Here is a 26172-nt window from a genome sequence, read left to right as displayed (position 1 = left end):
GATGCATGATGGATTATACTACTTACAGCCCGAACCGCCTCCTCCCACTACTCTTCACAATTTTTTTTCTACCTTATTTCATTCCAAAAGTGTCAACACTGCTATTATTACAAAACATGATGAATTTACTTTGTGGCATTTTCGGCTTGGACATAGCTCCATGACACAAACTGTTTTAAATGATATTGGTAAAAGTGATGTTCATTTTTCGACTAAAGCCAGTCCATGTAATATATGTCCACTTGCCAAACAGCATAGACTACCCTTTCCACAATCAGAAAACAATGTCATGAACCCTTTTGATCTCATCTCAGTTGATATATGGGGTCCCAATTCTATTCAAGCATACGATGGTTCCAAGTATTTTTTAACTATAGTTGATCAATTTACTAGATGTACTTGGCTCTATCTTTTAAAATCCAAAGCTGAAGCACGCCCCTGTCTCCAAAATTTTTGTTCCCTCATTAACAACCAATTTGCTTCCAAAATTAAGGTAATCCGAAGTGATAATGGTCCCGAGTTTTCTATGCTAGATTTTTATCACCCAAGAGGCATCATTCATCAACTCACTTGTGTAGCCACACCCCAACAAAATGCTTTGGTCGAAAGAAAACATCAACATATTTTAAATGTTGCAAGAGCACTAAAATTTCAGTCTGGTCTTCCCACAAAATATTGGAATGATTTTGTCTTAACAGCAACTTATTTGATTAACTGAACCCCAACTGCCATTCTCAACTACAGATCCCCTTTTGAGGATTTATACAACAAAAAAACCTCCTACTTTCATCTACGTGTTTTTGGATCCCTATGTTTTGCTTCAACTCTATCCCAAACTCGGTCCAAGTTTGATCCTTGTGCCCGCCGATGTTTATTCTTAGGCTACCCCCATGGCATAAAAGGCTACAAACTCCTTGATTTAAACACCCATCAAATTTTTATTTCTCGTGATGTCGTTTTTCATGAGGATACCTTTCCCCTCAAAACCATTCCTACCACATCCAATTCCACTCAACCCATTCTTCTCGATTCACAACCTCTCCACATAGATACAGACTCCACCCAACATGTTCCCCCTTACGTCCAGCCCTCTCTTTCTCATACTACACCACTTCCTGCCTCTACAGAGCCACTTCACTCAGACGTACATATATCCAATAACTCACTCTCACCCAATAACCCAAGCCCACCTGTTAACCCAAACACCACCAACCCAACTCCACGACGCTCAACTCGAACCAGACATGCACCAGCTTACCTACGTGATTTTCATTGCCCTCACATCACTGCATCTAACTTGACTCAGTCCGCATCTCAGTTGACCGGCTCCTCTCAACATTTCCAGGTTTGTTTTCCTCTGTCTAACTCCATTTCTTATAATTTACTTTCCCCTCAATTCAAAGCTTTCACTGTCTCTATTTCTTCCCAAACCGAGCCAACCTCTTATACCCAAGCCATCAAAGAACCTGTTTGATGCGAGGCAATGAAGCTAGAACTTACTGCTCTTGAGCTCAATGAGACATGGTCCATTGTGGAATTACCCCATGCCAAGAAAGCAATCTCCTGCGTTTACTCGACTCCTGTCCAAGATGGGAGTAATCAATGTTTACTCTCCATCTTGCGGGAGGGTATTGGAATTATCACATGCAGCCACTCATGCATTGGACACCCCACGTTTACAACCACCGAATAATGGAATGTGATGGAAAGCATTGGAATCTCCTTTTAGCTAATTGTGCCTGCCACCTTATGCCATTTATGTCTACCACCAAACCACATGCTTTTATTATTCAATTCATTTTCATTGTATATATATTTCTTGCAAGATAATGGAAACAGGCAGAGGGAATATTGCCTTCTCACATAGTTTTGTCTCGTACTTTTCTCTAATATTCCCTCTGCCTGTTTCCATTATCTTGCAAGAAATATATATACAATGAAAATGAATTGAATAATAAAAGCATGTGGTTTGGTGGTAGACATAAGTGGCATAAGGTGGCAGACACAATTAGCTAAAAAGAGATTCCAATGCTTTCCATCACATTCCATTATTAGGTGGTTGTAAACGTGGGGTGTCCAATGCATGAGTGGCTGCATGTGATAATTCCAAGGTGTCCAATGCATGAGTGGCTGCATGTGATAATTCCAATACATTTAGATAAAACCTAAAAATATTGAGAAGAGTTTTTGTTTCACATCCTATTTTCATGATTAAGTTGAGAGTAAATAGAGGAAAAGAAATAAAGAAATTTGAAAGGGAAATGAAGAAAGTGAGAGGAGGATGCCACCTGGGATGTCATTTTTTAATCCATTCCGCACGTCATTGGGATGCCATATCAAGCGGGATGCACAACTGTCGGACTAGCATTTTCCTATGAAAAAAATCTAAGCTTTCTTACCAATAAAGAAATATACCTTTTTGTGCGGGTTTGGTATGCATATATATGTGGGCGAGGTTCTTTTCACCTGGAGAATATGACACTGATCATCGGGGCATGCCCCTTTTTGGCATGCAAAATTAATTTTTACTGAATTGGTGATTGTCAGATAATATCGTCAGATCCTTTTTCTTTTTCTGTTTCCAAATATATGTGCGCTTGGTTCAATGATATTTATTAAAGCACACGCTTAAAGATTGTTACCTCTAAGGCACACCAGTATTTATAAAGGCAGTACGCTATCAAGCAGCTGTATTATCATGAAAATACCCAGTAAATTAAAAGGACGCGGTGCCAGAATGCCTGCTAAAACTTATTTTTACAACATATATTATGCTTGCCATCAGAGCTGTAATTCTGCATAAGTGCTTTTAGAATGCAGTAGTAGTCCAAATTATTAAATTCACAGCTTCGTTTCATCATTCCTCGCTACACGGCATTACCACTTACTCCTTTCTTGTCTGGATCAGGCTTCAGATCGAGCAGCACAGGGCTCTAAACATCCGCTCTATTAAATATAAATTTCACTGCAACATTTACAAACAAAAGAACATAATAATCATATATGAAGACCATCGACCATTAGGATAAAAAATAAAATAAAAAATAAAAAGACTATTTTGAAACCTTAGGATTCCCAACGAACTAAAACAAAAACAAAAAAGAGCAAGCAAGCAAAGAAACAAATAATAAAAGGTAATATTACCTTCAACCCCAGCAACTTTCTCCTCTATCTTATCCAGGATTCTGCAGTGCCCAACATCAAAGGCACGGTAAAATATAAAGTCAGCTGTTCGAAGTTGTTCTTCTGTAGGTTGCGGATTTTTACTGTCCTCTGAGGTGCAAACAACATTGCATTTTCCAACAATTGCCTCCTGATTATTGCATATGAAATTAGTAATGGCTGATTCACTTCCTGAGCTGAAATATACGAGTCACTTCCAAAGGCACTAAATATGATCTCATGATGTCATTAGCTTCTATAAATTATCATATCAAATACCAACGTCCAATCTAAATACATGTTCAAAATTCACATAGTTTTACAATAATGAAGATGCTGAAGTCCTTGAAATAATTAGTAGTTCAGATGCGACAACACGAAAGATGGAAAAATCCACAAATTCACTTTTTTTAGAGACATAACGATTTTTTTTTTTTTTTTCCTTAAAAGAGACCTTTTCATTTATCTACAGTAAAATTTCAACAGTACCTCAATCAAATATTCAAAAAGCCAGCTACGTTAAAGGAGCACCGAGACAATAGCAAATGTATTATATACAGGCCGACAAAATGATAAAACATTACCAAAGGATTAACATTTGCAAGGCCTGCACCTTCTCCTGAAGCCAAAAACAACTCATCTTTGGCTGTGTCTTCAACCCCAACATAATATTGAATTTCGCGTGGGCGGAAAAACCACAAAACCTTTACTTTCTTTGTCTTGTCAGGATTCTCCCATATTTTTATAAGCTTACCAATATAAGGTTCAGTTTCTCCTTCTCCATACAGATAAACGCAATCATAAAGAGCATACTCTACGCTGCCATAGGAAAAAGACTGAAAAAACCGGACCTTTTTATCTTTCCCTCCAACTCCTCTCTGTTTACCCCACTTAAATGCAAGGTCCTTCGTGTCTACTTCCACCATGTTTTCATGTCACGTCTCTTTCCAAGCAGATGAAAAATAAAAACCTGAGAAATAGCAAGAAATTAACTCTCAATTTTTTTTTAATACATTTCAACATGAAAATCCATCTGGAGGAGCAACTGAAATTATTAGCCTGAAATATTAATTAAACATACTCTAAATGGAATGTAAGATGCAAATAGTTCTGAATGGTACTTCAGGATGAATGGCGGGGCGGGTGAGAAAGCATGGTTTGCACTAAAAATGTTCGGGCTCTGCGATATAATTTATGGGATGGACATGTTTTTCTGTAAGAAGTATTAAACGATCTATCCTTAAACAGATAATGCTTCCAAAAAACTAATGGAAATACGATATAAATATCCACAAAATCCAGGCACAAAATCTTCCGAACAATAAATAAACCCCTGAAACGAATCATAAATCCCAATAAACGGAACAACGGGGAAGATCTTCACGGGTAAAAAAATCCATCAAAACTAACAGCTTCGGCGAGCCCTAGAATAGAGGGACGAAGATCAGGATTAAGAATAGATGAACGCAGAAGCAACTTACAGTTTCGGAGAGCGAGAGTGTGATAAGATAATTTTATATCTCTTCTTCCACTGAACCCGAAGCCCAATCGACGGCAGGCGCACGTACTGAATTTACCGTACAACCGTCCGATTCTCTCCCGTGCCCAGACCTTTCAATCGTATAACTGAAGTCAGAACCGCTTAAAACAAGTGGGCTAAAGCCGCTATAAATATTGGTTATCCGTAGCTCCTAGGTTTGGAATCCTAGTATGAAAGGACTCGGATTTTATTTTATTTTCGAACCCCTTTACTTTTAGAACAGTGATAGACTTACTATTTTATTATTATCTATTTATTATTTAAGTGTATTATAAGTTTTTTTATTTTTATTTTTTTTAATATTCTTAATCATTAAAAAAAATTTTAAAAAAAATATAACTTTATTAATATTCACTTCCTTAATCATTAAATAAAATTAAAAATTAAAAAAAAATCAAATATAAAAAAAGTAATAAATAAATTATAGTGAAATAGTAACTATATCATTTTTCTTACTTTTAACTCAATGTATTACAAATAATTCTTTATTTTCCCTTCAAAAATTGATACACATTTTATATTAGTAATATAGACTTTGATTTATTACAAAACTAATAAATTTAACTTTGCAACAAATAAAAAAAAAAAATACTGCATTTTCATACTAACTTTTAAATTGAATAACTTTTTTCTTATTATTAATACGTTATCGTTAGGGTGACGTAACCTTACTTTACATGTTCGATATTTATAAATTGAATTTTTCCGAGCCGTATATCTCGACAGCTTTATACATTCAGAATCTATTAATAGAAATTTTGCGTGTTTAAAACAAATTATTACTAAATTTAAGAAGTACAAATTCTTTTCATAGTTTTTGAAAAAAGTAAGTATCAAGAAGAAGTAAACTTTCTACTAATAGATCTAATTTTATTCAAAAGATCATCTACAAGGAGTTTGTACATCTTAGATATATGCAAATAAGTTTCATTTTTTTTATAAAACATATTATCACAATTTTGATATGAAATATATATTACAAGCCAACTACAACATTAATAACTCTTCAATACACAACTATGACTAACATGGTTTAATCCATGCTGTAAATCTCTACAAACTACTATTTGAGAGATAATACAACTCTAATAAAATAAAGTTAACAAACTCCATATACTCTGCTTAAAACGGAGTAGAGGATACAAGATATAGACAAAAGTTCAAGAGACACACTCTATAGATAAAAGTCAAAGGGATTATGTTTTTTTTTTTGGTTGTCTAAAACAATAGATAAAATATAAATTAAAGATACATAGAAAAAATAAATTATATCTTAAAAAAAATAGATTCACATTTTCAACATTGGAAGAAATAAATTACAAATAAAAAGATTATGATGGTGTGTGAAAGCCACACACCATCTTGAGAGTATGATGGTTAGTCAAGTCTGAAGTAATTGGTGGCCTTAAACCCAGAAAAGTCATGCGCGATGGCAGAATAGCACGTGGCACGTGGTTTTTACACGCCCACTTTGGATTATGTGTGTGGCTCACACATAGTGCTGTTTTGTAAAATTCTTCGCCTATCTGAATGATCAATGTCTTGGAAAACCTGTGGTAGGATGCGTGGTAGTCGCTAAACATTGGAGAGCAACATATCAGCCTTTCACCATACTTAGCCCTAAAAAAAAAAACCAAAAAAAAAAATAAAATAAAAGAAGAAAATTAGAGAGGAGATGGAGGAAGGATGAAACATAAATGAGGTTGGGAAGAAACTCTTTCCTCCTTTGCACAGATTTTGATTTGGAGATGATTTATAGAGAGGATGGGGTGGTTTCTATTTAATAATTATCACGAAGAAGCATCTTTCTCTACTAATTGATCTAATTTTATTCAAAAGATCATCTAAATGAAGTTTGTACATCTTAGATATATGCAAATAAGTTTCATTTTCATAATTTAATATCAGTTTCACCACAATGAAATGAATATATAGTTTTTAGTCTAACAAGACGAAGAAGTCATATATACTATAATTTTTAAGAGAAATCACGATGTGTTTTAAGAACTAGAATTAGATTACTGTTATAGGTTATTTTTTAATAATTTAAAAATCATGTCACGTGTCAATTTTAAAACTTGAATAAACTAAAATAACATAAAATGTATGTATTTTTCAGTGGAAGAATGGTTGATTAATTTGAGATAATAAATGGATTTTAAGCTTTTAAAATTGATTTGTTAATTTTTGATAGATCGAAGCTAGGGTAAAGTGTTTTGGGTTTATATTAAGGTGATTGGTCAAAATAATAATTTTATATTAAAAAAGTGACGTAGTTAATTACATGTAATATATAAAAAATATGTAAAAATAATTATATATAAAATTTATGTTTAAAAAATAATAATTGTTTTACAATAATGAATCACTCATAATTGAGTTGGATATTCAGGTTAGAATGGAATTTCAATCATTTACACCGCTGATTATTTTAATTTTAGTTTGTAACTTTATTTTGTTTCGCCCATGCTGAGAATTAAAAAAAGAGTAACACTACTCGTTATTTTAATTCTCATCATTTTAATTCTCATCATCATCCCATTATCTTATGATATAATATTAAATGATTGAAGATTATTTATTATATTTTATTTATAAACCTATCATCTAATACCACATGAGAAAATAATAAAAATTAAGATGATGAATATATTTAAAAAAAAATAGAAATGATCTAAATAAGTCCAAATATAGAAATCCGAAAACTTACGTACAAAACATTCAAAATAACTCATTTAACGTGTACCGTCCAACGTAGGAAAGAAAATCCTCAACAAAACCCCAAAAAATAGTTTTAAAAATCCAAATATCAGAAAGCTAAAGAAAATAATAAACAATAAAAAGGAAGAAAATTATAGAAAGAGGCAAGATTATTAAAAAAGGCTTATATTTTGAAGTGAAAATAAAACATGTTTACGTTTTTATTTTAGAAAATAGATTAAAAAGAAGAATTTTTTTATTAATCATCTATATACCACATGTTTAATTTTATTTAATAAATATGTAATGTAAAGATGATGAATATAAGAATTTAATTAATTTAAAAAAAATAAAAAAAATGTGATATATACTGCAGAACAGCAATGCTCTAAAAAAAAAGGGAGTGCGGCTAGCGGGGTTGTCCTCACAATCCTCACATATGGAAAAGAGAAATGCTAAATGGCTCCATTGTCCCTCATTTTGACTATTTATTTATTTTATTTATTTTTCAATAGTTGAGAAAGTAATTATTATTAAATTTATGTATATATCTTTTAAAATATTTAAAAATATTAAAAAAAACACAATTACATTAATGATAAATATAATAGAGTGAGTAGCATTAGCCATTTCCCATCAGTCTCGTATCGTTAGAAAAGTAGGATTTAATTATAAATTTTGTACGAAAAATTAGCCAAGAGAAAAGAATTCTCCTCGAAAGACCTCGTCATGGAAATATATAAAAGGAAGAGGGCGCCTTTGCAAAATTTTCAAGATTGACAAGGTGAGACCGCTAAGAAAAGCGCTTTTACTATGCATCCACACCGAGTTTGCGAATGAGAATTCAAATTGGCTCCACCTCCGCGACGTCGCAACGAGAGCACGCGGCGGCGAAACAGCCAGGGTTTCGCGGACCGATCCTAAACTTACGTCTTTGATCATGGCGTCTGGATCGCCTCGGGGGCGCATCGATCAGGTTCGTTTCGAACCCAACGTCACTTTTTCAAAATCTGAGTCCCAACGGTCGACTTGATGCACATACTTTTTTTCTTCTTTCGTATTTTATGCGTTTGTTTTTTTTTTTTTTTGGTTTAATTAGTAGATGAAGAGAACAACAACGGGTATTATCTTCCTTTTTGAATAAAAATCTTGCATAAAGAACTTTGGTAAAATGGAAAGTCCCCGATCCCGTCTGTTTGCCGAGAAAATTGGGTGAGAAAGAAGGTATTGCATAATGTGGTACAGACTGCTCTTCCTTTTCATCTTCCACAACCAGGATAACCAAACCCGGCCCCAGTACTCCGTGAGAAAAATAAATTTCAGACAAGATTTACGGCTTTTAAATTGGGTCTTCTCTAAAATTAGTAGCCTAACTATAAGTTGCTTTATAAAGGTAATGCCCACTTTAACGCAACTTGGTGGGGTTCTGCCCAATTTTGTGCTCGGTGTTATGTTATACAGTTTTTTGTTTCGAAGAAAAGGAAACAAAAATCACCTGGTTTCAAGTCTGGGAGAAGCAAAAAACATGTGAAAGCTACCTTTGAAGGCTCTCCAAGTGCCAAAGGTACTCTGGACAATTGTTTGGTGACTTCAAAAGACGATAACAGTCCTAGGTCTTCATATACAGTTCATGATTCCTTGGCTGGGCCAGATGCAGTCAGAAGAAATTTGGCACTGGAGATTAATAACTCTTCCAAGGATGAATTTAAGCAGTCCTTATTTTCAGAAGAATTGCACCCTGCAACATCTGAAGCAGTTGAAGTGGCTCAGAGCGAAGCATCTCATGGATTATCTGTAATGGGTGATGCTGCAGTTGGAGATTTGGCAAAAGGTTCCTCAAAATTTCCCAACGGTGCGGATAATTCAGACCTAAAAACGTTTGCTGCTGATTTCCTGTCTTTGTATTGTAGGTATTGTACTCTAAATATCAGGAACCATTTATATCTACATCCTTTACCGATGATTGGATTGGCATTTCTCATTGGCACTTTCTTCTGGATTGTTCTTTCCACTAGTGGCATTGAGGATGATTCAGCGGTTGCACTGCAGTTACTTTATTCTCTATTTTTTGTTTTATGTTATTTAGATTTCTGAGCCTCTATTATTTGCAGTGAGCTTAAACCAAGTGTAAATTCACAGTCAGAGCCAGAAGTGAATGAACATAAGAGACATTACAGCCCATCGTGCCTCGACAGGATGGATAAGACATCCAAGAAGAAGTTTAATACCAGTGATTCACATTTAGAAGGTGAATTCACTTGCTCTAAAAAGAAAAATCACGACGACATGCAGCCTGGTGATGTTGATAAAACTGTATTATCGGTTTTTAGTTCTTCTAGAGAGGTAAGGTCAATTTTAAACAACTCAGTTATGAATCTTATAACCAGATTTTGATTATTCGCTTTAAATATGATTTACAAGCGTTATTATTTTTCCTGGTTAGGTTATTGATGGTGATAGTCTGGTTGTTCTTCAACCATGCTTGAAAAAATGCAGCAATACTCCTAAATCATCTGTCAATATGACAGAATTACGTACACCGGGTTCTTTGATTGTTAAAGCATGCATTAATGAGACCCCCCAGTCAATCCGTGGAAGCTCCATATTTTCACCAGGAGAAGCTTTTTGGAATGAAGCAATTCAAGTTGCTGATGGTTTGTGTGCTCCTCAGGCCGCTGAAGAAACTCATAGTACAACCCGATATCATGTCTTGAACTCGTGCAATTTCAGAAATGGCGCCTGTCATGAGAACTCAATGAAAACATTGAATGAGGGTGAGAAGAGAGCCTGGAACATGGAGTTAAGTGCTTCTTTGGGGTCCCTGGGGAAGCATGTAAAAGATCTGCATAAAGAAGTATCCCCACTTCCTGTTAAGCATTTTGACTTCTCATGTGAGGGCAAAAACCTGAATGAAAGTACCTCACGCCATCATGGTGTAGATGGTTCAAAATGTGCTACTCATAAAGGCAGCGAGCAATCTGAATGTGGTTCTGTAAATGTCAAAGGGCTAGAAACTATTAATATCTTGATTCCAAATGAAAAGTTGCATGAGGTACAGGAGATGACTTCTACTATTGTAATTAACAAAGAGCCAGGGGGTATGTCATGTCCTGATAATGGTTGTATGACATCCAATTCACCGGTAAACGAAATCAAGAATTCGGTTCTTAGCCATGAATCTGATGAGGCAAGTACTCCTTCAAGTTTTGTGCGTCTTGAAGATCGTTCAGATCTACATAGTTGGCTTCCATCTGAAATATGCAGTACATATAGAAAGAGAGGAATTTCAAAACTGTATCCTTGGCAGGTAGCTTTTAACTTTCAATGAACTCAGTGATCTATTTGCTCATATGATTGGATTATGGATTAAGATGATTTTTGCAATTGTTATCATATTATTACGGGGCTTTAAATGGTTACTGCAACGGTCGAGTGGGGTGTGATATATAAGTAGGCTATGTAGCTTTTTCTTTTGCCTTAAGCAGATAATATGTTGCTTATCGTTGTGCCTCTTTTTGCATTTTTCAATGGTCTTACTATTTATATGCTTTAGTATCAGATATTGTAAGTTAATATATTTAGCATGGATACCTTTATATGAGAAGTGTAGGCGTATAATCTCTCTCTCTCTCTCTCTCTCTCTCTCTCTCTCTCGGGGTCTGACCTTTCATCTTCCATCCCTAGTGCTTCTTGTCGGGGATAGTCCTTAATATTTCTATGCTTCCTTGATTCGTGTTCCCTCTATCTTTTTTCTTCTTTTAGTTTTATTTTTAGCTTGTTGAAGGGAAGGTAATAGAGTTTTTCTGGTCCAAAAGTGTCAAAACGTGTTTGGCAGATTTGTGAAGCTGATTGAGTTTGGCACTGGTAAGGGGAATGGAATCATAGTGATTTTAGAAAGGAGGAAAGGGGGTGGTTGGGTAGGTTTTGTGAGATTAATGAGAGAGATGGTTGATTTTAGGAACTCTGTTTCATGTTATGAAAATAGAGTTTCTCCTCCGAAGGGTGGCAGTGAACGAGACTCTAGAAATAAAAACGTGATTTCTGATACATCTTCGAAAGGTGTTAATCATTAGAGGGTTCTGTTCCTCATCAGAGTTATGGTGTTGTAAATTTAGAAAGGATGAATTGGTGTTGGATAGTAACAAGAGGAATGATGTTTTGTGGTGGAAGTAGATGGATGGAAGGAAGAATGGTTGGCCTGCTGAGGTGTTGCAGAAAGTTGGAGAAGTTGAAGGATCTTTGTAGCACGTAAGGGCAGAGTTATTTGGTTGGAAGGAGAAAAAGCCCGAGGGGAGGGATGGCCCAGCCCAAGGACTCGGTGGCTCCGACAAACACTTCGATGTCACAGATAGGGTTGACGATAGCAAGCGAGTCTTCGAGAGGCTCTCCGACAAAGGTCTATCCACTGGTGAATCTTTAGTTACTCAGATCTGAGAATTGGAACTCTGAGGTGGTCCATATTAAACCCTCGACGACATAGGAGGTTGTGCTTTCTTCACAGAAAGGGACGCCAATGGTAGTAGATCCCTTTGAGGGTACTCAGGTGGTGTGTTCAACTCTGACGAAGGGGAGCATGTTATCTTCCTCTGAGCCTGAGGTTCAGAAGGGAGATTCTCATCTCGGGGTTGGGAGGTTCTCTTCTCAGTTGTTATTGGTTCCTGTTGAGCTATGTTATGAAGGCAATGAGTGGGGTTTCAGAGGGGGTGGAAGTGTTGGAGGGAGATGTGGAATTGTGTGGTAATGTCACTTGGTCTATTGAGGAGTTTGTTTTGGGGTTGCACCTAGAGGTTAAACTCTGAGATGCCGATGGCTCTTGGAGGGGAGGCAGAGGCAAGTGAGTCAGGATAGCTGAGGGAGTTTGATGAAGAAATGTACTTTGATACGTTGTGTTCTATCATTCCTAAAATTGATTGGCCCTATTCCTCATTTGATTAGGTGATGAGGAAAGTGGATGAAATTAATGATTGCGTGGGAATCTCTTGTGTCGGATTTAAGGAACAATTTAGATCATTTCTAATAGCTAGGGGTGTCAAATCGTGTTAATGGCTCGTATTCTTGTTGTGTCAAGACATATACAGTCAAGACATATACATTACACTTAATGGGTCAACCTGAACACGACCCGTTAAGGGTTTCGTGTCAAAACTCTAAACTCTAACACGACCCATTAAGATAACGGTTGACACGACACGACCCTTTATGACCCTTTAGTAAACCCTATGCAAAAGGTTGACACGACACGACACAACCCATTATGACTCGTTTCAAACCATTTATATATATATTAATGGACACGAACACGACCCGTTAACCCGTTTGATCTGATTAATCTACCACAACACATCTCTACTGCTACATAATCTACCAAAACACAACTCTAAATATTCTACCAAAAATTCATCTTGAATATTTTCTAAGGAACCAAACAAATTATTTTCTAGGAAACCAAACAAATATAAAAATAGAGAAGCCCAAATTTCAAAAAATATAATCTACCACAGCACAGCTCTACTGCTACATAATCTACCAAAACACATCTCTAAATAATCTATCAAAAATTCATCTTGAATATTTTGTAGGGAACCCAACAAAGAAAAATTAAGAAGAAAAGGAAAAATTACCAAGGGCTCCGTTGCTTCGCTCAGCTATGACTCATGAGGGACAGAGGGAGGTGGTAGTGTGGCTGGCACTGGAGGCTATGTAGCAGTTGCCGGTAGTGACCCGTGACTCGTGTCGTCGTGTGATAGAGATGAGAAGCCTGGAGGTTAGGACGTCGTGACTGTGAGTGTGAGTTTGTGTGATAGCTGAGCGACAACTGCTGAATGAAGAGGAGTTGTGGCATTGTGGCGGCAAGAGGAAGAGTGAAGAAGCAAGACTCAGCAAGTTGCAAGAGGAACAATTGAAGAATGAAGTAGTTTGTAAGTCGCAAGGCGCAAGAGGAAGAAATTGAAGAATGAAAATTTGAAGAAATTGGGTATAAGGTGGTGTGCGGCGAGGGACATATATTAGGATTTAGGGTTTATTTTTAGATAGAAGGGTAGAAGTGTAATTTTAATTTTCTTAACGGGTTGACTTGTTAAGCAATCGTGTCTTAATGGGTCAACCTGTTTTGACCCGAACTCGATAAGACTAAACCCAAACCCGCTTTTATCGTGTCGTGTTCATGTTGGGTTAATGGGTCGTGTCATAAATTGTCACCCCTACTAATAGCTATAGAGGATGGTCAACCTTCATTGGCTAGATCCGCTCGTAAGAAGGAGAGGGAATTGAAGAGGTTATCGTGCTCTATTAATTATAATGCAAAGGGAGGAAGTGCATTTAGAGATAAAGGCAATTAGAGGGTTGTTTATAGTCATCAATGAAACCAACAATCATCTCTTGGAATGTGAGGGGGTTGAACGATTATAGAAAACGTCTTCGGGTAAAGAATATGATTCGAAAGTGGAGTGCTGATGTTATTTGTTTCCAAGAAACCAAGCTGAAGTTGGTTTATTAGACAATTGTGAACAGCTTATGGAGCTGTCAATGTGTGGTATGGATTGAATTAGTTTTGAAAGGGGCTTCAGATGTTATTATTATTATGTGGCATAGGAGATTAGTGAAGATGGTAGATCATTATGTGGGAGAGTTTATGGTTGTTTGTTGATTCAAATGTGTGGATGACGGATTTGAATGGGCTTTTGCGGGGATTTATGGTCCTAACGTGGATAATAGTAGAAGTATTTTATAGGATGAAATGGCGGGTGTTTACTGCTGTTTGGATGTTCCTTGGTGTTTTGGAGGAGATTTTAACATTACTTGGTTCCCTAGTGAGCGAGTGGGGATAATTATTTCTCTCATACCATGAATACCTTTTCTGATCTGATTTTTGAGCTTGGTTTGATTGATCTTTCAATGGTGGATGGAGATTTTACATGGTCCAATGGAAGGGATGGTCTAGGCTGGACAGATTTCTGGTTTCAGCTTCTTGGGAGGTTTGTTTTCTTGATTTGAGGCAGAAAAGGTTACCGAGATTGTGTTCTAACCATTATCCTATTATGTTGGAGAGTGGGGGCACTTTTAGAGGACTAAGGTATTTTAAATTTGAAAATATGTGGTTGGAGGTTGAGGGTTTTGTGGATAGGGTGAGAATGTGGTGGTCTTTGAACTCTTTTTCTGGTACTCTGAGTGTTGTACTGGCTGGTAAAGTTAAAGCGTTAAAAATAGATTTGAATAAGTGGAGTGTTGAGGAGTTTGGGAACATGGAAAATAAAAGGAAACTTTTGATGCAGCAGTTGCAAAGTTCGGAGGAAAGGGAGCTGTTGCGGACTTATCCAGTGAGGAATTGGAGAGAAAAAAAGTGGTGGTGGATGATTTAGAGAATATCACTTTAATGGAGGAAATCTCTTGGAGACAGAAATCCTGGGTTCTTTGGCTGAAGGAAGGTGACAAGTGCACGGAATTTTTTCACCATATGGCGAACTTTCATCGAAGAAAAATGCAATTGAGGTTCTTCATGATGGTGAAAACATCATTTCAGATCAAGAGGTCATTAAGGATCACATTGTCAATTTTTATGAGAAGTTGTTTATAGTCTATAGAAGAATATTCATGGAGACCAAAGCTTGATGGACTATTTTTGACTCTATTGATCAGGCAAGTGCAGAATGGTTGGAGAGAGCTTTTGAAGAGGATAAAGTTCTCGATGTGATTAGAGGAATGGCAAGGGATAAGGCTCCTAGTCCGGATGGTTTTTCAATTGCTTTTTTTCAATCTTGTTGGGATATAGCGCGGGAAGATATTATGAAGGTTTTTCATGAATTTTATACATTTATGAAATTTGAGAAAACTTTCAACGCTACATTTATAGCGCACTTATTCCCGAAAAGGTAGGGGCTGTGGAGGTGCGGGATTTTCGGCCTATTAGTTTGGTGAATGGGGTATAAAGATAATCTCTAAGGTGTTAGCTAATCATATGAGTAGGGTGTTGGAAAATATTATATCAAAATCTCAAAATGCCTTTGTAAGAGGGAGACGAGTTTTGCTACATACAAGCACAGTCGCGCACTAATCTGTGTACCAATATTGATTTATTTATACTTAAAATTTAAATTAACACTGTTTTAAATAAAATCTACTTTTTGACCAATCACATCACATGAGTGCATAGATTAGTGCATAATTGTGCTTGCAACTATATTTTTCCGGGAGACAAATTCTTGATTTGGTATTAGTGGCTAATGAGTATGTGGATAGTAGAATTAAATCAAATGAATATGGAATTTTGATTAAATTGGATATGGAAAAAGCGTATGACCATGTTAGTTGGGATTTTCTCTTGTATTTGCTTGGGAGATATGGTTTTGGAGAGAAATGGTGTATGTGGATCAAACATTGCATTTTGATGTCGAGATTTTCCATTTTGGTGAATGGCACTCCCCAGTTGGGTTTTTTAATAGTTCACGTGGTTTGAGACAAGGAGATCCTCTATCTCCTTTTCTTTTCGTCCTTGTCATGGATGCATTGAGTAGAATGTTGGAAGCGAAGGTAGAAGAAAGGTACTTGTCGGGTTTTAAGGTGGACAATGAGGAACAGAATAGCATGAAATTATCTCATCTTCTTTTTGCCGATGACGCATTGATTTTCAGTGAGCCCAATCAAGAACATATTCTATTTTTGAGAGCATTGTTATTATTTGAAGCTGTCTTGGGTCTCAGGATTAACCTAAACAAGTCTGAAATTGTACCGGTGGGTGCCGTAGGTAATATTTCAGATTTGGCTAATATTTTGGAATATAAGATTGCTTCACTGCCGTTGAAATATCTTGGTCTTCCATTAGAGGCTCCTTACAAATCTGTTATGATATGGGATGGGGTTATTGTCATTGAGAAGATTGAGAGAAAGTTGGCTGGATGGAAAAAGTTATAGTTGTCTAAAGGGGGAAGAATTACTTTGATAAAGAGTACGTTGTCTAATCTTCCTATGTATTTTCTTTCAGTTCTCCCTTTGCCGGTTGGGGTTGCTAGTAGAATTGAGAATATTTATAGTAATTTCTTATGGGGAGGAATAGGAGGAAATGAAGTTTCATTTGGTTAGTTGGAATAAGGTTTGTCAACCGGTTTTTTGTGGAGGATTGTGATTGGGAGTGAGAAATTTGAGGTTGTTTAATAAAGCACTCCTTGGTAGGTACGACTTTGGGAAAAGATGGTGTCAGTGGATAGAGCATTGTATTACAACAGTCAGATTCTCAGTCTTGGTCGATGGCACTCCTGAAGGCTTCTTCAATAGTTCTCGGGGCGTGAGACAAGGGGACTTTTTATCCCTACTTTTATTTATCCTAGTGATGGATATGCTGAGTAGAATGTTGGAGGGGATGGTGGATAAGGGCTTCATCTCGGGCTTCTCAGTGGGTGGTTCCTTGCATGGTAGCTTGATAGTCCCCCCATCTCCTTTTCCTCGATGATACATTGATTTTTTGTGACCCAGACCTCGATCAAATTCGCTCCTTGAGAGCCCTCCTTTGCTTTGAATCTGTATTTGGTCTTAAGGTGAATTTATCAAAGTCTAAAGTAGTTCTAGTTGGTGCGGTTAATAATTTAAGTGAAGTAGCTGCCATCTTGGGATGCAAGGTGTCATCCTTGCCTATGAAGTACCTTAGACTCCCTTTGGGGGCTTCTCATAAATCCAAGGCAATGTGGGACGGGATTGTTGAGAAAATCGAAAGCAAATTGGTGGGTTGGAAGAGAATTTACTTGTATAAAGGCGGGAGAATCACACTTATTAAGAGTACGTTATCTAATCTCCCAACGTACTTCCTATCTTTATTTCTTGTGCTTGCAGGGGTAACGAAAGACTGGAGAAGATTTTCTGTGAATTCTTGTGGGGAGGGCTAGAGGATGTAAAAAAATTCCACTTGATTAAATGGGATAAAGTCTGCACCCCTTTGTCTTGCAGTGGGTTGGGGGTAAGAAATTTGAGAACATTCAATAAGGCCCTTCTTGGAAAATGCTTATGGCAATATCATCAGGAGGGAGGCTCTTCGGAGGAACATCATAGATGTTAAATATGGGAGTATTTGGGGAGGTTGGTGCTCTAATGATGTAAGAGGGGCTTATGGCGTGGGAGTTTGCAAAATTATTCGGAATGGTTGGGATGATTTTCTCGGTAATTTCAGACTTGAGGTGGGAAGGGGCACGTGAATAAGGTTTTGGAATGATACTTGGTGTGGGGATATTGCTTTGAAAAACGCTTTTCCCTCTTTATAGGATCGTGTCAGATTAGGGTTCCTCGGTGGTTGCTAATATGTGCATTTTTGCTGATTCGCTTCAATGGGTTCATGAGATTTACTAGAGCTGTACAAGATTGGGAGGTAGGAGACATAATTGATTTCTATAGTGTCTTATACGTGTTGAAACTAAAGGCAGGAGGTGAGTGCAGATTACTTTGGACATGCACAAGGAACAAGAAATTTTCAGTTTGATCATATTACTAGGCCTAGACGACTTACACATTCAATGCCTTCCCTTGGAAGAGCATTTGGAGGAGCAATGTCCCCCTTAGGGTTGCCTTCTTTGGCTGGTTGGCATCCCATGGTAAAATATTGGCCATTGACAAGTTGAAAAAGCGTGGCCTCTACATAATTGATTGGTGCTTTATGTGCAAACACAACAGTGAATTAGCAGATTACCTTCTTCTTCATTGTGAAGTAGTTAAGGTTTTATGGGATGAAATCTTCACTAGGCTTGGTATCGCATGGGCAATGCCTAGGAGAGTGATAGATTTATTGTCTTGTTGGAGAGGGATTTGGGACAATCGCCACAATACAGCTGTATGGAAGATGGTGCCTCAATGCTTAATGTGGTGGACATGGAACGAAAGAAATGGCCGTTGTTTCGATAATAAGGAATGCTCTCCGGATGGTTTTAGGGCTTTTTTCTTTTATACATTGTTGCTTTAGGCTTCTTCTATTATATTGAATGGAAAGAGTTTTAATGACTTTTATGCTAATTTCTGTGGCACGTAGTTTGTAATTGGGCTCTGTCTTGTATACTTCCTGTGTACTTGAGTTTTGCCTAATTACGTGGATTAATAAATTCTTTTTTACCTATCCAAAAAAAAAAAAAAAAAAATCTCTTCTTGGAAAATGGCTTTGGAGATATCATGAAGAGAGATATGCTTTATGGAAGAATGTTGTTGCTGTTAAATATGGGAGTGGGTGGGGGGATTGGTGTTCTAATGAAGTTAGAGAAGTGTATGGGGTGAGTTTGTGGAAGGTTATTAGGTAAGGTTGGGGGGAGTTTTCTAAACATATTAAATTTAAGGTGGGGGAAGGCAAGAGGATTCTCTTCTGGAATAACATCTGGTGTGGGGAATCAGCTCTTAAATAAGCTTTTCCATCTCTTTACAAGATTGCAAGGGATCAAAATGTTGCTGTGGCAGATTACCTTCAATGTATGGATAATAATATGCTATGGAATGTTGACGTTCTTAGAGATGCAAATGATCGGGAAGTGAATGTTGTTTCAGATTTTCTGGGAAGAATTTATAACTCAAAAGTGATGCAGGGAAGAGAGGACAGGCTATTGTGGGTCATGCTGGAAATTTTAGGTTTTCAGTTAGTTCTTTTTATAAGGTGATTAATTGTCATTCTGGCTGTGTATTCCCCTGGAAAAGCATTTGGAGGGTGAAGGTACTTACTAAGGTGGTGTTTTTCAGTTGGATGGTTGCTCTAGGGAAAGTATTGACCACGGATAACCTTAGAATACGTGGTTTGTGTATAGCTGATTGGTGTGTTATGTGCAAGAAAGATGGTAAATCTGTAAATCATCTTTTTTTACATTGTGAGGTGACAAAGTCTTTGTGGAATGAGGTTATTGGTCGGATAGGTTTATATTGGGTGATGCCTAAGGAAGTTGTGGATCTCCTTGCATGTTGGCATGGTTGTGAGGCAAGGAAATGTGCTGCTACCAGATGGAGAATGATTCCTTTGTGTTTAATATGGTGTTTATGGCTGCCGCTGGAAAGGAATGGGAGATGTTTTGAAGACAGCGTTCTTTTGAAGATCTTCGTTATTTTTTCTTTTCTAGTTTGAGTTTGTGGGCTAGGATCTTTGTAAGGAATGATGATAATGTACTGAATCTGTTTGTCGTAGTTTCTTGCTTTCTAAGTGTATAGTAGGTATTTCCTTTGTATACTTCCTCTGTATTTGGGTTGTGCCTATTCTTGGTAATAAAATTCTTATTAATTATAAAAAAAAAATTGTTTATGAATTTAAAATTAAAATCTAAAATTGGATTCGTATCTCATTCTTCGTTTTTTTTTAAGCTTATCATTCTTATATTGAATAGGGGCCACTTCTATGTACTTATTTGTGAATTTTAATGAAGTTTTTTTTACTTATATAAAAAAGAGTAAATAGAGTCTGCAATTGCATGTGCAAACATAGGAAGGGTTCGCAACATAGTTGTGTTTAAACTACTCAGTTACACCTTTAGGTCATTTACCGTGGATCACAATGAAGTACTCCCTCTATCTGTTTTAGGTGTCTTCTTTTCTTGTTTTGGAATGCCCCAGGAGACATCTACTTTTTAAAAGTTCAAATTCTTCATCATTGCCCTTACATTTTGAAAAGATGTACACAAGACTCTCATTAATCCATGTCACCTCTAGTACAGTATAAGGGACATTTTAAAATTCAAACCAATACATATAAATTGGGACAAAGAGGGTGTGTGTGTGTGTGTGTGTGTATTTGCAGTATCCTTGGTGTAGTTGGTAGCCCACTTCTTCAATAATGGCCGTATTGGTGTATCCATATCATATTCATATCATATTTCTATCAATTCAGCTGCCTGTATCCTTGATCCCTAGGCTTTGAAGCATAATACACACACTTCTACTAAATTTCAGGTTGAGTGCCTTCAGGTGGATGGTGTCTTACAGAGAAGAAATCTAGTATATTGTGCATCTACAAGGTATTTTCCCGTGTATTTGGAATTCATCTTAAATTTTTTGTCATGCTATTGTTGCTTAATCTTTTTTTATTTTTATTTTTCTCATTGTAGTTTTTCAAATACCAACCATTGTTTTTGAATGGTTGTGGCACTGAGATTGACTTTGTTCCGGGCATCCGGTGCCATTCAAGAGAAAAAGAAAAACCATTGGCAGTTTCTAATCCACATATACCATAAATTTATGCTCTTATTACCCGCTTAACGTGTTATTTCTAATCCACATCTGTCACAGTGCCGGTAAAAGTTTTGTTGCTGAAATTCTAATGTTGCGGCGGGTCATATCAACTGGAAAAATGGCACTACTTGTCCTTCCTTACGTATCAATTTGTACAGAAAAGGTGGTTTACTGTTTTTCTATTGAACTTGAAGAAAGCATAAGTTAGTTATGGTTGACTTACTAAGCACGCACGTGCACATACATAGAGAACAATATATGTTTACATATATATATATATTATTTCTTGTCTCTGTCCTGATTGGTGCAGGCAGAACATCTGGAGGTGCTTCTTGAGCCACTTGGGAAGCATGTTCGTAGTTATTATGGAAATCAAGGTGGTGGAACACTTCCTAAAGATACTTCTGTTGCTGTCTGCACAATAGAGAAGGCGAACTCTTTAATAAACAGATTGCTTGAAGAGGGTCGCCTATCTGAAATTGGAATTATTGTGATTGATGAGCTACACATGGTATTTTACTTGAAGCTTGTGGGATATATTTCAATTGATGTATTATTATGCAGATATGTTGCTCAATTCACTTTATTTTCTCTTCCAAACTCCAAAGGCTGTTTCCATTTAGCTTCTTTAGGCTTGTGCTTTCTGGTTATGCTACATAGTAAGTTCTCGCGCTTATATTTCTTAACAGGTTGGTGATCCAAGTAGGGGCTATCTTTTGGAACTTATGTTGACAAAGCTTCGTTATGCAGCTGGTGAAGGCAATTCAGAATCAAGTAGTGGAGAAAGTTCAGGTAGGAGCAGTGGTAAAGCTGACCCTGCTCATGGTCTGCAAATAGTTGGAATGAGTGCGACCATGCCAAATGTGGTGGCAGTTGCTGACTGGCTCCAAGTGAGTGGAACCGTAGATCATTAGTAAGGTTCTAGTGTTTTATTTTGATGTAAAGGTCTGCTAGTGGCCAATCTGTTCTGTTCCAAATGGCAGATCTTCTCCTTACGAATGGTATGGAGGGTACATGTTGGCTTTAAGTGAGTGGAACTGTAGATCATTAGTGAAGTTCTAGTGTTTCAATTTGATGTAAAAAGATCTGCTAGTGGCTGATCTGTTCAAACCCAAAGGGCATATATTCTCCTCAATAATAATGGAAGGGTGGGTGAAGTCATGGGATCAAGATCTATTGGATGTGTTTAACTTGCCAAACACAGGAGGATAAATGTAAAGATCTGCAAGTGATCACACTTTTTAACATAAGAAGGGCATTAATGACTTAAAAAGCTTCTAATGCACCTATCTGTGGTTAAGAAGGGCAACGATTTAACAATAGGGGCACAAATTGGTTCATAGATGCTTGAATTATACACACTATCATCATTACATCTTAGGCTTTTCAATCTGATGGAAAGACTGCACTCGAAATATTTTATTTTTGGGGTTTCAGTTATTATATGTCACCTTCAGGTTAGTAAATAATTGCTAAGAGATACACATATATCAGGAAGCTTTAATCATCACATATTTTTTTTCAAGTTTATACTATGCATCTATAGTTCTCATGCTTTTATTGCTTATAAGAAAAAAAATTACTGTTGTTGAACATGTTTTTAGGAATTCTATTCATATTAATTCTATCTTTTGTTAAGGTGATCACATTATTGTTTTCATCTTGCCTTGGGGGAGGGTATGAAGTGTTACCATGTGATTGTTGTAGTGTACTTGTGTGGTCAATAAACTTAAGATTTATTTTTCTTAAATCTGCATGCAGGCAGCATTATACCAGACAGATTTTCGACCAGTTCCATTAGAAGAATATATTAAGGTTGGCAACACAGTTTATAGCAAAAAAATGGACATTGTTAGAACAATTTCAAAAGCAGCTGATCTTGGAGGTAAAGATCCAGATCATATTGTTGAACTGTGCAATGAGGTAGGGGTTTCTTATGGCGCAAAACTGTTTTTATATTATTATAGAAGAACAATATGTATCAACCAAAAATATTTCAGGTTGTTCAAGAGGGTCATTCAGTGTTGATATTTTGCTCTAGTCGAAAAGGATGTGAATCAACTGCAAGGCATGTTGCAAAATTCCTGGAAAGATTTTCTGTTAATGTTCGTAACAATCAGAGCGAGTTCGTTGATATTACTTCAGCTATTGATGCCTTACGAAGGTGTCCTGTTGGATTGGATCCTATATTAGAAGAAACTTTCCCTTTTGGCGTTGCCTATCACCATGCCGGCCTCACGGTATTTAGGATTCTTTTTTTTTAATATTTTCGTTTTGTTGAGGTTATGTGTATCATTATTTTCTCATGGTATATTCTTGCTTACTTTCTTTGTCATTTGAATGAAAAGAGTATTTTCTACTATTGATGACTTATTGACTGTTGATCCTTGTGAGATTTTCATATTTCTAAAGGTTGGGCTCGTTCTATAGGTTGAGGAAAGAGAAGTTGTTGAAACCTGTTACCGCAGGGGACTTTTACGTGTCTTAACGGCTACATCTACCTTAGCTGCTGGGGTTAACCTGCCAGCTAGGAGGGTCATTTTTCGACAACCCAGGATCGGTCGTGATTTTATTGATGGGACAAGGTACAAACAGATGGCTGGCAGGGCTGGTCGGACTGGAATAGATACACAGGGGGAAAGTGTAAGTTTTATTATGTAGTTCCTGTTTTTTCTATTGTTTTCCTATGGTGACTACTGATCTTTTTTTTTTAATATTTTAGTTTGTTTGTTGTTAATCTCAATAATGCTTGTTTGTTACCATTTTTTTGTTATAATTTAATTCCTCTATTTTCAGTAATTTTTTGGCATATTTTGGTGAAGTCAAACCACTGCTTTTATATTAAGTTGTTGATCTTTTTCCTGATAATTTACCCATTCAGGTACTAATTTGCAAACCGGAAGAGATCAAAAGAATTATGGGACTTGTTAATGAAACCTGTCCACCATTGCATTCTTGTCTGTCTGAAGATGTGAATGGAATGACTCATGCCATTTTAGAAGTTGTGGCTGGCGGAATTGTTCAAACTGCTAATGATATTCATCGATATGTTAGGTGTACTCTTCTCAATTCCACCAAGCCATTTCAAGATGTAGTGAAATCAGCCCAGGAATCTCTTCGGTGGTTATGCCACAGAAAATTTCTTGAATGGAATGAAGATACCAAGTTATATAGCACCACACCCCTTGGGCGTGCGGCTTTTGGCAGTTCTCTCTGCCCAGAAGAATCTCTTGTAAAAATTGCACCTTCTATTTCCCTTTTGATTTCCAAACTATTCTTTTACTGTCTGTGCAAAAGTAATGTTGGTTTAAGTAATTGTTAGAGCAGAAAAAATTGTAGTTGAGATTTACTATAAACTTTTGTTTGGTCTCCTAGATTGTGCTGGATGATCTTTCAAGGGCAAGAGAGGGATTTGTGCTTGCATCTGACTTGCATTTAGTTTACTTAGTAACACCAATTAATGTTGATGTTGAGCCAGATTGGGAACTATACTACGAGCGGTTCATGGAATTATCTGCTCTTGACCAGGTAATTCTTCTTGAGTAATGCTAGATACAATCCTAGAATGTGTAAGCCGCACTCCCTTTTAAACAATGGTTAAATTTGGGACTCACATAAAAAAAATCAATGACTCTTTCTGCTGGTTTATATTTGGATGTTCTGCTTCTCATCAAACACTCTGCTTCTGTGACTTTGAATTAGAACTTCACTATGAACAACCCTTTTATGGTTCAGATTTTGGAATGTTATTAGAGACTGGTTGGAGTTGAGTAACTGCTTTGTTAGATATGGGATCCTTTCTGGCAAGTCTGAATGTATATTATGAATTTGTTTTTGTTGTTGTTTTTCCCCTGGCATTATTGAAAGGTGACCGCATGGGCTGTTTGGTGCTGTGAATACCATGAGGAGTTTGACAAGATTGACCTCTTTAATTGGATGTCTCTGGGGATACTGGCAAATTGTGGGTTTTTCTAAGAGCAACTCGAGATTTTCCAGTTTCTTGAAATCAATACATAGTGTGTTTCTTTCTTCATGATTACATGTGTATGTCATTTTTCCAAATCAATCTTCATAATCACACTAATATTGTATGTGAAACATTGACTTGACTTATGTCCCCCGACTATAGCTTTTAGCTTTGCATTTACCTGTACAATTAAAAATACAAGTATAGGGAGTATTGAAAATACAAGTATAGGGAGTTTGTTGTTTATTTTTTTTATGAATCTAATAGAATTATTTTTTTATGAATCTAATAGAATTTTGAATCTCTTAATTTCTTATCTTAATTACATAAAATGCAGTCAGTTGGCAATAGAGTTGGAGTAGTGGAACCATTTTTAATGCGCATGGCGCATGGTGCACCTATGCGTTCTTCATATCAGCCAAGAAATTTGAAAAGGTTGCAAGGCAAACATGAAAACAAATCTGTGGTCACAAACAGTTCAATCCTTTCAGATGATCAAATGCGACGAGTGTGTAAACGTTTCTATGTTGCACTGATCCTATCAAGACTAGTACAGGTGTCTATTATATTTCTTACTTTTACCCAATCTGTGAATGCAAGCAACCCCAATATCTTGTATTGCATGTTTTTTATGAGGATTGTGAATTTTTTATTTGACTATGACTTGGGATAACATGCAATTCTATCTTGTAGTCTATATTCCATGATTTTTGAATGGATTCCATATCTATTTGTTTGCTAACCTAGATATGATTCTAATTCCTCTTTATCGGGGAGGGATATTCTAATTCATTATTTATTTTTGGTTTTCCCCACCTTGCTAAATACAATTTTTTCAAATCTGGGGTGAAGGAAGTTCCTGTGGCGGAGGTTTGTGAAGCTTTTAAAGTGGCTAGAGGAATGGTGCAAGCCTTACAAGAGAATGCAGGAAGGTTTGCATCTATGGTTACCATGTTTTGTGAGAGACTTGGATGGCACGATCTGGAAGGCTTGGTTGCCAAGTTCCAAAATCGCGTTTCATTTGGAGTAAGAGCAGAAATTGTAGAGCTTACTTCAATTCCATATGTTAAGGTACCCCACCCGCTTTTGTCAAATTTCTTTTTGTTTATGCTTTTAGGAGAACCTCACCAGTGGCTTTTGTAGTAATCTGGGATTGTTTTTTTTTTTTTTTTTTTTTTTTTTTAAATTAATTAATTAATTAATTTATATCTAATTTTTAATATGAGCATTCTTTAAATGGTCAGGGATTGACTATTCTACATTTGATTTTTAGGGTTCTCGAGCAAGATCACTTTACAAAGCCGGCTTGCGTACACCTCTAGCAATTGCAGAAGCCTCCATTCCTGAAATTGTAAAAGCTCTTTTTGAATCTTCTTCATGGGCTGCACAAGGTGATAACAGACATTTTCAGCATATGATTTCTTTAGTTAACAGTTATAATTTACATGTGATGCATGAAAACATCTATGTTCTGTACTGAATTTTTAAACCACAGGATCTTCTAGACCTTAAGCAGTATTTGATTTGATGTTTATTAATGAGATTGCTTGACATAACTGACGCAGAGTTGGTCATCGGAAAATTTCTTTGTGGAGTTTCATATGTTAGATGAACTGCTTTCTTTTGGACTCTCAAT

General features: G+C 36.6%; 2 protein-coding genes across 7 annotated transcripts in view; one reads left to right on the top strand and one right to left on the bottom strand.

Moving 5' to 3' along the window:
- Nucleotides 1-2660: 2660 nt before the first annotated feature.
- On the bottom strand, nucleotides 2661-4842 carry LOC122315584 (protein ANTI-SILENCING 1-like). Of its 2 annotated transcripts, none has more exons than XM_043131581.1 (4): nucleotides 4644-4842; nucleotides 3747-4132; nucleotides 3145-3313; nucleotides 2661-2965 (listed from the first exon to the last, which is right to left on the bottom strand). In XM_043131581.1, exons 2-4 carry the CDS (start codon nucleotides 4086-4088, stop codon nucleotides 2934-2936), a joined length of 543 nt encoding a protein of 180 aa, XP_042987515.1. In that variant the 5' UTR covers nucleotides 4089-4132; nucleotides 4644-4842; the 3' UTR covers nucleotides 2661-2933. The 2 variants fall into 2 exon arrangements, with proteins under 2 accessions (XP_042987515.1, XP_042987516.1); XM_043131582.1 differs by lacking the exon at nucleotides 4644-4842 and adding an exon at nucleotides 4244-4629.
- A 3325-nt stretch (nucleotides 4843-8167) lies between these two features.
- The window catches only part of LOC122315901 (helicase and polymerase-containing protein TEBICHI), a 28605-nt gene continuing 10600 nt past the window's right edge, over nucleotides 8168-26172 (top strand). For 4 of the 5 annotated variants that reach the window (XM_043132208.1, XM_043132205.1, XM_043132204.1 and 1 more), the window contains exons 1-16: nucleotides 8168-8378; nucleotides 8864-9312; nucleotides 9514-9745; nucleotides 9846-10709; nucleotides 20291-20355; nucleotides 20627-20732; nucleotides 20880-21080; nucleotides 21259-21459; nucleotides 22331-22492; nucleotides 22570-22809; nucleotides 23000-23212; nucleotides 23451-23801; nucleotides 23945-24097; nucleotides 24874-25092; nucleotides 25389-25607; nucleotides 25810-25927. In XM_043132208.1, coding sequence (XP_042988142.1) covers nucleotides 8343-8378; nucleotides 8864-9312; nucleotides 9514-9745; nucleotides 9846-10709; nucleotides 20291-20355; nucleotides 20627-20732; nucleotides 20880-21080; nucleotides 21259-21459; nucleotides 22331-22492; nucleotides 22570-22809; nucleotides 23000-23212; nucleotides 23451-23801; nucleotides 23945-24097; nucleotides 24874-25092; nucleotides 25389-25607; nucleotides 25810-25927 — 3829 coding nt within the window. In that variant the 5' untranslated portion in view covers nucleotides 8168-8342. Of the gene's footprint in view, nucleotides 8379-8863; nucleotides 9313-9513; nucleotides 9746-9845; nucleotides 10710-20290; nucleotides 20356-20626; nucleotides 20733-20879; nucleotides 21081-21258; nucleotides 21460-22330; nucleotides 22493-22569; nucleotides 22810-22999; nucleotides 23213-23450; nucleotides 23802-23944; nucleotides 24098-24873; nucleotides 25093-25388; nucleotides 25608-25809; nucleotides 25928-26172 lie in introns of those variants that run through there. The other variant, XM_043132207.1, reaches the window with a different exon arrangement.

The sequence above is a fragment of the Carya illinoinensis genome, chromosome 7, assembly GCF_018687715.1.
Source record: "Carya illinoinensis cultivar Pawnee chromosome 7, C.illinoinensisPawnee_v1, whole genome shotgun sequence".
Lineage (NCBI taxonomy): Eukaryota > Viridiplantae > Streptophyta > Magnoliopsida > Fagales > Juglandaceae > Carya > Carya illinoinensis.
This window is presented reverse-complemented; position numbering and strand designations above follow the sequence as displayed.